Source organism: Dermacentor albipictus, chromosome 1, assembly GCF_038994185.2.
Source record: "Dermacentor albipictus isolate Rhodes 1998 colony chromosome 1, USDA_Dalb.pri_finalv2, whole genome shotgun sequence".
Classification (NCBI taxonomy): domain Eukaryota; kingdom Metazoa; phylum Arthropoda; class Arachnida; order Ixodida; family Ixodidae; genus Dermacentor; species Dermacentor albipictus.
In genome coordinates, this window is record NC_091821.1 from 248,737,270 (window position 1) to 248,753,129 (window position 15,860).

The 15,860-nt window shown below is 49.7% G+C and overlaps 1 protein-coding gene across 8 annotated transcripts in view; it reads left to right on the forward strand.

The window, feature by feature from the left end:
- LOC135900578 (leucine zipper putative tumor suppressor 3-like) overlaps positions 1-15,860 on the forward strand; it is a 218,167-nt gene that overhangs the window by 148,091 nt on the left and 54,216 nt on the right. Inside the window, exon 2 of one of the 8 annotated variants that reach the window (XM_065430030.1) lies at positions 169-465. The exons of 4 other annotated variants lie outside the window; for them this stretch is intronic. Coding sequence is in view for 2 of the 4 variants with exons in the window: in XM_065430101.1 (XP_065286173.1) it covers positions 10,815-10,883 (69 nt within the window). In the remaining 2 variants the exon portion in view is untranslated. Of the gene's footprint in view, positions 1-168; positions 466-2,370; positions 2,522-10,700; positions 10,884-15,860 lie in introns of those variants that run through there. 3 more of the 8 variants (XM_065430084.1, XM_065430101.1, XM_065430025.1) reach the window with 3 other exon arrangements.

Consider the following 15,860-nt stretch of genomic DNA (forward strand, 5'->3'; position numbering starts at 1 on the left):
GCTTCTAAACAACGGATACCTTGTGAAGTTACCGCACCCCGCAAGCGATATAGGCCGGCTTTCTGGTATAGTTGCCGAGTGCGTCGCGTAACTTTCAGCCGCACTTGGATCTCAAAGCGACGACACCTCTTATAGCAGGTTAATTAATGGCAATTATTTCCTTTCCAGCTATGCCATCGAGGCGCGTGCGGAGGGCGGGTGTCGGGACAATGGCCGGGAACGACGCGCCTGTTTTGCCACCTGGATGCTAGCGTGACGTGATCGCTCTTCATGGTTTCTCTCCTGAGGCTGCAGGAGTTCGGAAAAGCGTCCTCGCCGGGCGGCCGAACAGCCATTAATGGTGCAGCGCGCTGACGCCTCGCAGCGACTCATCACTCATGGCCGTCGCCAGTATCCCCTCACCGTTTGGTCGCGGACGTAGTGCATGTCTGCTTGCGCGGGAACAAACAAAAGTTAAAACCCAAGGCAAGTATGTGGCAAACACAAACTCCTATCATCTTTCTTTATCTCTCCCTGTAGTCGACGTAGGTAAGCCGAGACACGGAACGAGGAACAGAGTTTCCGCTCTTTCTGACTTGCGGCATGTGCATACAGTTTGGTAATTGACCGCGAACAAGACTGAATTGTCCGCTTTGATGCAGGTGTTGGTACCAGTCAGTCAAGTCGGTTAAACCACGCGCTGCGATGGAACATCGCAGCATGAGTGGAGCGTTGTTATTTCATCATTCTCCTGGCTGTCGCCGCTGATCGGCGTCGTCAGGACGTCGAGCGTTTCGTCAACCGACGCTTGAAACGGCCGCGACAACGCAGTGCACTCGGCGCCCCTGTCCGTCGGGGTACCCTGTTCCAACTCGGGCGTTGCATGCGGAAACATTGCGGCCTGCTTCTGTCGAAAATGGAGACACCGGACGTGCCTCGCCGTCTGCACGTGGTCGCCTGACGACTGCGGAGGGGTTTCCATTTCGCGCTGGTAAACTGCCAGAGGGGGCGTGTTTGAAAAAGTAGAAATCTCGGGGTGTCTTAATCCTCGCATTGTCCTCGTCGCTTGCGCCGCATCTCTTTTCGCGAGAGGTGGGGCAGCTCTAGGGCGACCCTTTTGTTCCAGTGGTGAGCAGGTCTGGTAGGAAAGGGGTCGAGTGCTTAGGACAAATAGCCCCCCCCCCCCCCCCCCCCCGCCAAGCACACACACACACGCACACACAGCCCGCCGGTCGGCGGGTCACATCAGTGCGCCTTGCGTTCGCCTTCTTTTCAATGTACGTTTTGTACTGCTCGGCGAACTCCGTCTGCTCGTGGAGGGACGCGCACTCGGCAAGTGCCTTTTCTGCGGTGGCTCGAAACCGCAGGTTTCTCCCGTTCTTCACGCGAGCGCCAAAGCTTCGTGGCGCGTCCTTGACACGGAATCGGCGTTGACGGGGCCGGCCCTTGCACTTCTTCGTCGCCCGAATCTGATGCACGGCAGAGCCAGCTCAGGTGACGCGACAGGGCGGCACGCGTGACGCACGTTCGCCAGGGTTGCGTAAACTGGCCCCGATTCCTCGCCCATACATCACCGCCGCTTTCGATGGCACCGCGAGCGAGGCACGACCACTCAATGGGACGGGGTCCCATTCATAGCGGCTTTTCGGCCATTGCCTCCCGGCCGCAGCAGCCGGTCGCTTAGCGCAATGGCACCGGTGTGTGCATACGACGTGCGCCTGGCGAAACTCGGGCAGCCGTTGTGAATATATGCGTATGTTCACGTTACATTTGGCTGGAGGCCATGAAGATGCGGTCGGGTGACCGACGTGTTAGCGGAGTTTTACGCTTGAAAGATAATTGCGACGGCAAAGGAAAAAAAGTCAGCTTGCGACTGTTCGTCATGCGGCTACTCTATTAGCTTGGCGAAAGGGACTATGAGGCGTCATTAGGAAGCGGGGCGTAACTGTGTACAGCACCGATCTTTGTGTTTGTTTCCCTGTGGTCACTTGGAACCCACATGACACATGATTCCACATGACACTTGGAATCCGTTGACACTTGCCTCATGGAAAGGGCAACACGTTACGGACCTTGGATGGTGCAAGTGCCGGCAAAACATTCACAAGGATAGACGTTCACCACCGGGTAGTCGACGTCACGATTTCGCGGTGGGCCTCGGTGTTACCGAGGCCCACTCAAGCAAAAAACATTAAATCAGTTCAGACTGATGTAGAATTCTTTGAAAACTCTATTTTCGCTATTTTCGCGATAACACTTGTCGCGCCAGAAGCCGTGCGCCGGTACGTCAGTGTGACGTCACGGATTTCATATTATTATTTGGTATTGGAGCAGCATCGGCTCAGTAAAAGTTCCCGAAACGTGCCATGTTCGAACTTTGGTTACATTAGAACCCAATGTAGTCCATCTTTGCTGATAAAAGCTTAGCGAGTGCCTAGCAGACGCCGTCAAAGCCTATGACGTCGCGGCGAGCTAGTGCGGGAACTTCAAGGAGTCGTCGCCACCCATCTTTCCTTTCCGTCTCACCACGCCTCATCTCGCGGTAAGCGTGACATTTCTGATATTGCAGAAGGGTAATTTACTAATACAGCGGAAATCGTTTAGTGACCCTTTAACGTCCCACAGCCGCACTTTAGGTCACGAGAAACACTTTATTCGGGGCTTCGGTTCTTTAGGCGCACTCTTTTTTTTTTGTCCGCATCGAAATGCGGCTGCTGTCGCTGTCCTATAGCTAACAATAACGTGGTGCTCCTGTGAAACAGACGTCCTTGTCTTCGCAGTTTCACCAAGCGGGCTTAGAAACAAGCGACATGGTTAGATATTTCGAAAGCCAAATTATCGGGACCGCAAAGCACGCGCTGAATACAGAGCGCCGTCGGCGTCGTCTTAGCGGTGCCATCTTAACGCGCGTATTTCAGCAAACCTGTAAGCAACTTGCCTTGACCGGAACGATCAGAATAAAAAAAGAGCGAGAGAATGCTCGTCACCCCGTGTCTTTAGAGTCGTTCTGGGCAAACTAAATATCGTATATGGGGACGGGAGAGACGCTGCGACTTTCAATTACCCGCCCGGAAGGATCGCGCACGTGCCCGTCGCGTGCACTCGACGCTCCGCGGCGAACGCAGGGAAGGGAGTCGATTGAAGCGATACTGCGCGTACGTGCGCGGCATGCTCTTCCAGCGGAAACGACGGGACTGGTGGCGCTGAGCAGGGGCTCCTCAACACGAGCTGGCGGGTTCCATTGCCAGAGGCAGCGACTGTGTTACTCTTAACGGGAGCGAACCGCCTCCCAGCCGCCTCCGACGTACAGTCGCGAGCAAAAGTTCGCGGACCACGGCATCAGCAAAACAAATTGAAATATATGCAAGCGCAGCTCCGCGGCCTGGAATTGGTTTAATACATTGTATTCGTCAACCAAGCGCCCGTAGGCGTACGCTCTTTATTTCAGCCGAAATACCCAGGCCGCGTGGTTAAAAACAAAGAAAAAATCGTGGCTCTTTTGGTGCCCAAACTTTTGCTCGCGACTGTACTTTTCTTAATAGCACGACTTTCGCTTTTCTGTTGTGTGGTCGTGCGTATGCGTCTCGACATTGGTGATTTCCGGTATTCCGTGTTTTCTATAGTGTGCAGTAACAAAGGAGACTTTTATGAGTGCTGCATTCTCCTAGAGGTGTGCCCTCTTGTGCTGCTTCGATCTGTGTGCGTATGTCTCTAAAGCACTACGATTTGGTGGTTGCTGCAGCGCCAGGAACCAGCGGAGCGATTTTATTACGCACTGGCTCTGTGGGCTGTACAGTTGGCGGGCGCAACCTCGATAGCCGCATAAATGCAACGAGCAACTGCAGCTAAATTCGGAGATACATTTCTAAAACAAAAGCGGTTGTCGCTTTTGTCGCTGTAGCACCCCAGTGGGAACAGCTAAGTGAAACTTCGAAACGGCAAAGCTTGCAGCTCTCCGTGTGGAGCCTTTCCGTAATGAAAACGTTTGTGCCTCCCCACGCTTTCACCTTCACAGCGGTGTCCTTTGACGTTCATTGCGGTTCTCGCATCTGCGTTCTTCTTGCTATAGATGCAGTAATGAACTTTTGTTTTGCGTCGCTGTCCTTGGCGCTATATCCCTGGCCGCTCGTCATTTGCCGCCTCAAAACCACAGCTAACCAGTCACTGCGTTAAGCGTTAACCTACGCGCGCTTCCCCGCCGTGCATATGTATACACATGCGCGAACCGGAGCCTGGTGCCTTTCGTAGTGGGAGAAAAAAAAACAACAGCAACAAGAATCTCGCAAAGGCGCGAGTCGACGTTGACCGTGTTTTGCCACGCATGACGCGCTATAATGACGCCAGTCGCGCAGAATGAAAGTTGGGTCGGGGTCCGCTTGTTGCGCCCGGGTTAGTATGCAGAGCGGAAAGAAGCTGGCCGCTGCGTTGGCTGCCGCGCGAGTTTTTGCGGGCAATCCTGGATGGGGTCTCGTCTGCAGACACACGCGCGCTCTTCTTTGTTCGCTTCCTCTTGCGGATAAAGGCGGCGATGTTGGGGGAGGATGGAAGGAAGGGGTGTGTACGGGGCCCGAGAGAAGGGAGAGGGTCGCTCCGCTTTACAGTTTCTTTCAGCGAGCGACAGTTATTCGTTGGCGGTGTTTGCATTTGGAAACATCGCTAATGGGCTCCGCGCGGCGCGAGCCAGGCAGATGGAACTCTCGGTGGAATTACTTGGCACGTGGCTCATTGAAACGCGATGGGACGCAAAATGAAACGCAAACACGGGTCGTTAAGACGCCAAAGGAGGGTGGGCGAGTGGACGGTGGGGAGGCGCGTAAGGTATAGGGTGGCCACGATGTGGCTGGCGCCCGCTGCGTCTCTTCCTTTTTCTTTATCTACAGGTATTTCCAAGCAACGAAGGGCCGAGCTTTTCTTTTACTATTATTATTTTCTTTACCAGATTGTACCGCCATGTGACATGATAGAACAGCGGCTGCACGTATATCCATCCGTTCTCTGCGCTTTAGTCGTCGTTAGTATATAATGAGGCCGCGCGACTATCAGCGATGGATTAGGTGCGGTTCGCTTTATTTTTATTTGTTTTTCCTTCTTTACGAAGGAGAAGGTGCGGACAAAGAAAATTTTGGAGGCTGCTAATTAATGTCCTCTGCCATACGGGGAGGCTAAAATGTAGCTTGATACCACTTCTACACGCATCAATCCTGAATGTCGTCTGTGCCGGACTGGATGATAGATAAGCTTTGCGACGTTGCAGCTGAATGCCCTTGTAGCTTAAAAAATAAGAAAAAGAAATATATATCTTGTTACATTTAATGGAAAGGAAGAACGTTGCGTACCTTATACCTTCCATTGACATAATCTCCGCCAACGTAATTGGGTATCGGCGCGGCGAGCGCGTGATCGATAGCTGCTCGCCTTTTCATATACCAGGTATCTACCCACCCATTATTTTTTTTTCTTTTTTTTCTCGTTTTGTTAAATATAAACAAAATTAAAAAAAATCGCCTGTGGCAGATAGAGTGATGATACTCCTTGAACTGGATTGCTGAAGAGACGGACATCCCTTACACGAGAAATGGAAATGCATAATTGACGATTCATTCCAATTTACAAGTTGGAGCCGATGAGTTCGCAAGACATACCCACGTAAAAGTAATTCTGAGACTGGCAACAATTTTGAGGTATGTGCGTTGGTGTCCATCTAAAATGTGTGCCTCCACTGCCTCAAAAAGGCGCCGTAGTGAAATCTGAAAAGGAAAGAGTGAGAAAATGGTGCAATTTAGCGCAGTTTCGACGGCGCGTATCTCAACATTGTTTCTAGCTTCAAAATTTGGCCCATTTGGGCGTGCCTCGACAACTCACCGGCTTAAATTCACCCCCCGCAAGTGTGCCCTAAAGTGATTAGTTAAACGTCAGTTAGTGCAGTTATCTTAATTAGCTAAATATTTTATGTAAAATGCTCAAACAATGAAATATCCATATCGAATAAAAATATTTGATGAAAACTACCTTCGACTATCGAATCGAATACAGAATAGTTCCTAATTATAAACAGCATGAAATATAAAGTTTGCATGGGGTTGTTATTATTATTGGATGCATGTAGGTATGTAATGTCGTTTCAACGTAACAGCCAGTCAACTGAGTAGCTTAAACGGCTGCTTTCGGTTGTCTGGTGCACCGTGAAAATGAGCGCTGAAGCGAGAGAACGACTGCACGTCACCAGATCGATGCGCGCAAAGTGTTCGTGGAAGGAGATAAGTGGGATACACTACAGCGCCGCACATTGATTTAACGGGATGCAGACACGGAGTGGCCACTGTTGTCAAGTCGTGGTCCGTGCGGCCAACGAAGGTTCCATTGGTGGTACTGCGCCAGGTGCCGGGAGAAAGAAGTGCTCCGAGCGACGTTGAAGAGAATGAAAAAAAGATTATATTTCAAAAAAAAAAGTACATCGTTGAGTTTTACAAAACGGCTCCAACTATCGGAGCACACTATGGTAGTGTCTTTTGCGTTTCTCTATGCATGTCCGAGCGTCTCCTTCTCACAGCCGTCCGCATCCGCCCTTTCTACCCTTTTCTCCCCTCTTTCCCTCGTTGAGAAAATTAATTGGCCAATCACAATGCCTGAATCTTTCAACACCTCCATCGATGGCCCCTCACTGATCGTCAGCGTGCTGCTCGGGTGTTGTCCTCGATGAGCTGTCTTCATTGAGCTACTCGTGTACGTGGTGCACCTGTCTCCAACGCGTCACAATAGGAGGCAGCCATCTGTCGCCCATAATAAGTTGATTTGCCTAAATCGAGATAACAAGTTCGTGGGCTGCATATATGAAGGCGAGGCGACCTTATTGAATGACTTCAGATAATTCAGCAGAATTTATCTGAATCGTGCGTTCGCATGAGAACTCCTGGCGCCTCTCCGAAAAAAAAAAGAAAGAAAGAAAACCCGCGGGCTTTCCTGCAGCAGCACATTCATTCGAAATATAGTACTCACTTGTATTGGGTTCCACCACAAGACTCCAATAAGTGTTCTTATCCTTTATATCCGAACGCAACTACGAATATTCGACAGCAAAGAAACAATTAAAATCTGGAGTTTTTCGTGCCAGAACCACGATCTGATTACGAGGCACGCCGTAGTGGCCAGGGCACTCCGGATTAATTTTGACCATCTATAGGGTTCTGCAAGGTGCGCCCAATGCACGGTGCAAAAAAGTAATTAGTGAATGAAAATGAAAAAAAAAAGAATTAGCGAATCTCTTTAATTAGCCGCCTGGACATGCGGTTTCTCACAAAGGTAATTCCCGTCTATTTCATAAATGCAGTCGAAAAGGGCGGAACAAACGTTATCGGTCACAGGCGATTTTTACAACTATCCGTGTCTACTAACCCTTTCCCTTCCTCCCGGAGAAAAAAAAAAGAAGGAAAGAGAAACAGTATGCATGGTATACGCGCTGGTGTTAAATTTTTCCACAGAAACATCGGAACGTGACATTCTGTCGTTAGAATATCGCGAGGGAGCAATATATGATTGTAAAATTAGCCACGCGCTTTTGTCGTGCTTCTTTTCTTGGCAGGTTTTGAAATCAACAGGACGGTCTGTCTCTGGTCTGGTGGACTGATGATGTTCACACATTTCCGCGACGTCGTTTGTTACGCGGCTTGAGCCAAAATAGTTCATCTGTTTGCGGCTATTCACTGCAGTGCAAACATCCTTGAACTAGGAATATTCGGACCACCCTTAATGTTTTTGTTAACACGCACAAATACACGCACGCGCATCGTCTGCGCGCAGACAGCCAGACGCACAAACGCACACACGCGTGACGAAGGAAAAATCACATATGTACGCAATTCCGGGCAAATAAAACATCGAAGACATTGAACGCTGTATAAAGAAGCTCTCACAAGCTTTGTAAGTCCTACGGGTCCCAACTACCGAAATCCACATCAGTCTTTGCAAACGCTTCGCTATGTATATGATGCAAGTACTTCGCTATAGCGCTATATTCGCTTTATCCGACGCGTGCTCCTGTATGCTGCACCGGCTGCACAACGTTACATGCTCCACTGTATCCAGTGCAACACATTCGTTATACCCGAGGTGTATTGTTTCACCATATCCAGTGTAGTGATTCTTTATACCGGGTGTCCCAGTTAAATTGGACCAAGGTTTAAAAAAAAAAGCCCAAGAGCTCTAGAGAAATCGTACCGACTGCATAGTAGCGGCAGTCGTGCGTACTTACAGCCAGTATTTTTTTCATCACGAAGTATTAATAAATTAATTGATTGATTTCAATATAGTGGACTTTTTAATTATTACTTGAATCGCGAACATGTCAGTTACAAAGTTGTAGGGCACCTTAACCTCCGAACCGAGCATTTATTTCGTGCGGAAGTGTGCCTGGTTCTTTTTTCCCCAAGAAAAAACAAAAGGCCGCGAAATATGAAATAGCTGCGCGCTCGCGCGCTTCTACTCATGCACCTCCAAGCAACCTTGGAAAGATATACGGCTGCATTCGGTTATCGCCTCATCGTATAAGGTTTCGTCATGTACGATGGCTCGAGGGGTTTCGCGACCTAGCTAGCGTGGTGCGATAAGCGTCAGCATCTGCGGACGCAAGAATGTTGTGCTCGATCATCAGGCACTCGGGCTAGCTTTAAACTTCGCGTATCATGAAACAAAGCTAAAGAAAAAAAAAACAATGTAAAAAAAAAACAGTGCGCGAAAGAACACGGAAAAAGAAGAAAGGCAGCTCTCGGAAGAACAGAAAAGAGCTACTCAGGAGTTTGCTTCAATAAAACATAAACCAAAAGCACATAAGGCGTCTCAGCCGCCCACAAAGGAACATCGAGAGGTGCAACTGGTTTAGCCATTTACCCTTTCAGCACGCGATTGAGAAAGTCCGGTTCTTCTTCACATTTCATGAAAATCCAAGTGGCAAAGTCGGCTGTTTTCAAAATCGCGGTCTTGAAGTTTTTGGTGAAGACGTATATGATACTGGTGCATATATATGACCTTTCTTTAACATCCTCCACACTGATGACCTTGAAGTTCCGGCTTCCGCACTGGCGTCGCGGACACTACCGTGACGGTTAGCAGCAAAGATTGCCAGAACATGCGTTTCCGCTTCGTGAACTACCGTCGCTGTGCTGTGTCGCTTTCTTGTGAAGCTGCCCGTCTCGCAAAGGACTTTTTACGTTCTAAGTACTGTTGACGGTCTAGGGCGTCCTCCACAATGCCACATCCGGAATAGCTTGGCTGCCTTCGTCTTGCTGCCGTGCGCCGCCCCCAGAGCCAAGATCATTACAGCCTTCTGATCATTCGTGAAGGGCATGTCTTCTCGAAGAGCAGGTCACTGGCGTGGTACCGTTGAGATCTCCCGTTATTATCTACACACCGACACGTCAAGGAAAAATGATTTACGTAATCGACAAGAGCATACATACGCTGGCCGCACAAATCCGCCGAAACGCAATTAGATGGACATAGCCTGCGCAATGTTTGTTTCTGTTGATAAAGGGGACAAAAAGGAACATACGTTCCGGGCGCGCCTATCAACAGAATGAGTGCGCAAAATTACAGTCCCACGTGCGCCGTCACGGTTTCCCCTGTTCGAAATACTTGTCTGTCTGTCTGTCTGTCTGTCTGTCTGTCTGTCTGTCTGTCTGTCTGTCTGTCTGTCTGTCTGTCTGTCTGTCTGTGTCTGTCTGCCTGTCTCTGTCTGTCTGCCTGTCTGTGTCTGTCTGTGTCTGTCTGTCTGTGTCTGTCTGTCTGTGTCTGTCTGTCTGTCTGTCTCGGAAAAACGAACAAGGAAAAGCTGGGCACGAAACAGATGCTTGATTCGGAGGTTATCTGACGTTCCCTACAACTTTGTAATATATATGTTAACGATTGAAGCAATAAAGAAAATTTCACAAATTAAAAACAATTAATACCTTGTGATGAAAAAATACTGGCTGTAAGTACACACTACGGCTACTGTGCAGTCGGTACGATTTGTCTAGAGCTCTTGTTTTTAATTATTATTATCATTTTAAATCTTGGTCCAAGTTAATTGGTACACCCGGAATACTCGAGGGCTTGTGCACACTTCAAGGAACTACCCGAAATACTTTGCAAATGATTCACTATATCCGGTGCTTTTTTTTCGCTATACCCGAGTGTTTTCGAACGCTTCACTATAATCTGGAACTCCATACTTGCATACCCTCCACTATATCCGACGCATGTTAGTACAATGTGCCTGTGCTTCCCCGATACCGACCACGGCTTCGCACCGCATGACGACGCGTTGCCGCCGCCTCCCGAAAACCGTTGTGGAGCTCCCACGTACAGCTTCGCTGAAATAACCCTGCAAAAAGCCACACTGTCGATTGAAACGCTTCTCTCAGGAATAACGCGTCCATTTTGCCCAGTGTATAGTGCAGCGCGCATTCGCTGCCCCTGTGAACGCCGCAAGGAACGCTCCTCGATGTCCGGCACATCGGGCACGTGATGCTGCAGCTGCGAAGCGGACGCGCCTGGCGTCGTTGAACGTGCACGCAAAAGGACTGTCGCCTCGAGCGTGGCGACGCTGCTTCCCGTCTTGCGAGCGCAGAAAGTGCAAGCACAGACGCTCGCTTCTACACAATGAAGCGGCGTTCTTAGCTTGGCAGTTTAGTCGCCTTTGCGCGTTACCCGAGGTTCTGACCCAGGAGTCTCCCTGTTGGGGCTGCGGTAACTGCATCGAGGCGCTGTAGGCGTAGTTTTCACTCGTCCCAGAAGAGAGCTGCCCGTGCCGCAGTGTCAAAAACTCTGCTCTTCGAAGCATCATCTTGACAGGCTGCCCAATGCCTGCTTGCTGCGAGGGCCAGATCGGAAACTGGAAAGCCACCCGTCTTGCCTTGTGGTGCGTCCTGGTGAGTGTCCAACCACGTGATGCTGTTGTAGCTTGGGTGGTAAAATCCCAATGTCCATAATTAACGGTTTCAATTAAATTAGCGTTGTAATTTTACTTTCCTTTTTATAACAAAATGGTTCTAACAGGTAACATTTAAGGTATGTCATTAAAAGTTACGAAACAAATTTTGTTATTGAAATTATGATTGCAAGAGTGGCAGGAGGAGCCCAACTCAATCTCCAAGACTTACAACACCACGCTGTAGGCTGCCTTGATTTTCGCATCTTGCGCAAACCATCAGTTCAATCCCAAGTCCCCGCTCAAAATACGCGGCCATCACAATCCTTCCTGTATGTTCCGTTGTGGAAGCGTCACCTCCTGTCGAGGAGTTGTTGCTGACTCATGCATCTGACGGACCGCAGTACTACAAGTTTCACCACGTCACCGATAACCCGAACCAGCACTTTGAGTGAATATGGCCGCTTGCAAGGGACACAAAGTGACAGCTGTTACTGAGAAGGTACAGTGGCGTTCGAGTGAATACCAATCCTGAGCATCGCTTACGTAAACATTCGTTCGGTTGTGTGGTTACTAGGTCATGTGAAGGAGTATAGTTGCACTGGAGCTGCATGCGCGGACACTGAGTCGGGGTCCTTTTTATTTTTTTATTTTTATTGAAGGCAGAGACGCTTTCATGGAGCTCTCGGAAGAATCCATGTCGAGGACGACACCCGTGAATATCTTAAGATGAATAGTGAGCGTAAAGGAAATGAGGGTAATGCGGAGGCTGTTTTGAGGCCAGGAACAAGAGTATTGCGCAAGGTTTTGAATACGAATCCATATATTTTTGTTATTGGAATAGTATTTCATTTGAGAATTCTGTATTGCATGTTTTTGGCTGTTCGTTTATAGGAGGAATAACTGCTGTTATTGGAGCTTGTAAGGTGAAAGAGCAATGCAGATGGCGACTATGTATTGGCGTTTTTCCGAATAATTTCCATGCGGAAGGCATTGTCGAATCTCAAGGACATTGGTTACTTAGAAAGCATTATTAGCTAATATTTCGCGCTATAACCAGCAGCAATCTAAATAAGGGTGCCTCATTTTTATGCTGCTTCGGTTTACCTGAATTATTTCTTTGTGAGATTTCACCTTTTTTTGGGGATGTGGGATGATACAATGATCTATGCCCTTTTCTGATTTATAACGGCGTGTATCTCCAGTCTTACGTCGACATTTTATAGCGAATTGGAATCTCTTGTATTTAGTAGGGCGAAGCTCATTTGATTTGTTAACTGTCATTGTCATGATCACAGAAAGCGCAATCACCGTTAGCTTACAAGTGTAAATCGGCTATCTGATTGACCGCGCTTTCAGTATTTAATTAGCTTACGTGCATTAAGTGGCATAAAAACGCTTTTGCCGGCAGATAAACTTCGTCGCGTATGTATTTAGAGCACATTTTGAGGAATATACCCGCCGTGGTGGCTGAGCTGCTGAGGTCTGGCTGCTGCTGAGCACGAAGTCGCGGGCTTGATTCCCGACCACAGCGAGCGATTCCGATATAGATACTATGCAAATATTTCATGCACTTTATGCAAATAGTTGGGTCTTTATAGAACTCTGGGTGGTCAAAATTGATCCTGACCCTTCAACTGCGGCGTCCCTCGCATGCCATGTGTTGCTTTGGGACGTTGAAACTTATTCGTTTTGAGAAGTAGATCGCTAGTGGGCAGTCGGTTCAATATTCGAAGACAGTTTAATTTTTTTTTTATGTTCGCATTGGATTCGAAAATTTAACTATATGATGAATTTTCGCAAAAATGGTGAATATTTTCTCACGATAATTTGTTATCGAGCACACGAGGCCACTGACAAGAAACGTGCGGGACGGTCCGGTTATGACGTTCTTGCACAACACGCTAGCGCGATGCCTCATGCGGCCGTCAGAATGGATCGGGTAACTGAGTCGCGCTGCCACGCCCACGCTTTTGCCTTCGTGTGATTTTGTGATTTTCGACTTTTCGCGCTATAGTATGAAGGGGAATTTCGTAGGAGAAGTGACGGGTGAAGCAATTCGGGCAGGTGGTGAACCATCCAAGAGAATTGCGCGTTGGTGAAATACAGAAGCTGTAGATGGAATAAATACGTAGCGTGTGAGCGGAATTAACATGTCAACAGAGTACATGTTTCCTATTTCTCCGGACATTAAAACAATTCAGAACTGGACAGAGAGGTGGAATTACGCTCTCTGCCACAGACGGCTAAAAAAAAAGGACCTAGTAAGATGTTTGAATTTTGACAAAAAGAAGTAATAAACAAAAGCGCGATATATACAGTCCTCGTGGAGCCTTCCTCGCTCGTTTCCTTATGTTGTGGCTCAAGCTGCAGTTTACGCAAAAGCCGGTGGGAAACGCGTGCAGCCAGTCGAAGCGTGCATCGCAGACAGACAGCCTTTGAGCGGGCCTGCGACGGTGCCGGCGCGGGTCGTTTGGAAGCAGCTTGCGCACGCCCACCAACGGGGGTCTCCGCCCAGTGTCCTCGAGTACGCGCCTCGCGCGCGGACAATGCGTGCACGCGGCCCCGACGCCCTGGCCTGGCCGAGTTGCGCGCACGTGAAAGTTTCCGCGCTGCAGTCGTCGTAGGGGGGGGAGGTTACAAGAACGGAAGCTCAAGACGCGACCCGCTGGTGCGGGGAGAGGGTGGCCAATTGCTCCCTTCCTGCGCAAGAACAATTCGTGCCGAAAATTTCGGCGCGATTCCGAACGAGCGCGGCTGCGTCGAAATGGGTCAGAAAAGCGGCCCGAAAGATCTCGCGGGTGTTTTTTGTGTTCTGCGCGAAGAGCGGACGGTGCAGCGAGGGAAGCGGGCGGCGGTGTGGGGTCTTTCTCAAGGATAAAACAATGTCGTGAGCCGAGCAGCGGCTTGCATGCTCGAGTGACCGGCGGCGCCCGGGCGGCTTCCTGCGCGAAGGGGGCTCGTGTAAAGAGAGAGGTGGGGGGGGGGGGGGGAGCAGCGGCGGAAATGCCTCCTCCGTGGAGGAAGCGACAAGTTGCAGCCGACCGGGGTGAACGTCACCGCAGTGGCCAGCCACGGACAGAGGAGCCGGGGCCATGGCTGCTGCCCTAGGATTAGTACGGGCCCCGAGTTCTTTGACCTAGCCTCACCCCCCCCCCCCCTCTTACTACCTCCACCTAATCTCATACCGCGCGCGAGCACGCACACTGGCGGCAGTAGATTGCATCGTGCGGGCATCGTGGGGACGTTCGTCACTAATCGTGCATGACGCGCGGCCTGCCTGTTTTTCTTGCCCGCCAGGGTCGCGTTACGGTCGCCGGCGTCGCGCGCGGGGCTCCCCCTTTTGTTTGTGGCATCGAGCAGGGATTTTTCGTTCGATGGCCGCTGGACCTGCGCAGGAGGAAGGCTTGGCTCAGGCGGTCTTTCGGTTTCCTTTGCATGTGCGAGCGAAATCCCGCGACTGAACTTGGGTGTGCACGTGCCCTTGACGTGGTTTAAGGGTTTCGAGAGCGACCTCTGCGGCATTCTCAGGCGTTCTTTTCTGGCCTCACGAGAAATTGATGGTCGTCCCTACTCTAAAAGAGGTCAATGATCCGGCTAGTAAGAGCGTAAAAAGCGGCCGGTTATACGAAGAGCAAAAATTCTGTAGATAATTGTCATAATATCCAGTAGGGCTAGGGTATGGCGTCAGCCATCGTCTTTATTGCTAACCTCCTGGCCCTTTGTCGTCTTCGTTAAGACCCTCTCTAACTTCTTCTCAACGTCCACGTACACTCTCCCTCTTTGAAGGCCCATCCCTCCTGGGATGATACATAAAGACGTTCCCAATGGTCGCAAATTTGAGCATGCCGTCATCGTTGAAGTAACCACTCTCTTAAGAACACTATTTCGCACTGCAGTTTGCACCACGCGATATGGTCCCACTTACGCCTGCTGCGTACCCGGAAGTCCTTATTTTCTGACGAGCACTAAATTGTTCAGCTGTATACGGGGTATCCGCGTGTTGTCTCTTCATATATTCTTCATCGTCTCTTCATATATTCGCGGCGTCGCTAGTATGCTTCCGCAGTTTTCCGCTTCTTGCACAGTTGTAGGCGGTCAGCAATACCGAGCTGCGAAATGCTGCGAAATACGGGCTACAGCCGATGATCGTAGTGTACAACGGATTGTGACAAGCTACAGCTGCCTCCACGCAGCACTTCCATCCGCCTTTGCAACTTGGATACATGGAAACAAACTGTTTCAAGTCTCGGTATGATTCTTTCAGCCATGCCATTTCCTACTGGATGGTAAGGCACGCAGTGTCGCAAAACAACTCGTTCCTTCGCCCACTCTTGTAGACGCTGGCTTACAAATACTGGTCCATTGTCTGATATTACTACTTTAGTATTCTTAAACATATCTCGGCTCAAAAGGGCAATCACGCTATTTGAGTCTTCCATTCTCGGTCATGCAGCCACTATTGTAGTGCACTGATCTATTGCCACTAGGAAAAACTGTTTTTCTTGCTCCTGTAGTATTTTTCTTGAGCTTTGCAAAATGCACCTGGACGACTTCAAGTGGTATGTCAGAATGTTGAAGTAGGACCATCTCGTCTGTCCTGTGAAGGTACTTGGCTTTGTGGACTTGACATTGATGGCAAGACTGGACATGTCGGTGGACGTCATATTTCGTGCGTTTCCACCGGAAACGCTGAATAATCTTGCGATAAGTTCGCCAGAACCCACCGTGCCCGCCAGAATCCGGAGAGTCGTGATAAAGCTCCAAGATTCGAGGCACCACTGTTTCCGGGACTAGGAACGTTCCATCGTGGAACTCCATTTCTTCAGTTTCCTCTGACAGCAGAGTTGCGCCGGTGTTACCCGCCGTGGTTGCTCAGTGGCTATGGTGTTGGGCTGCTGAGCACGAGGTCGCGGGATCGAATCCCGGCCACGGCGGCCACATTTCGGTGGGGGGAATTGCGAAAACACCCGTGTAC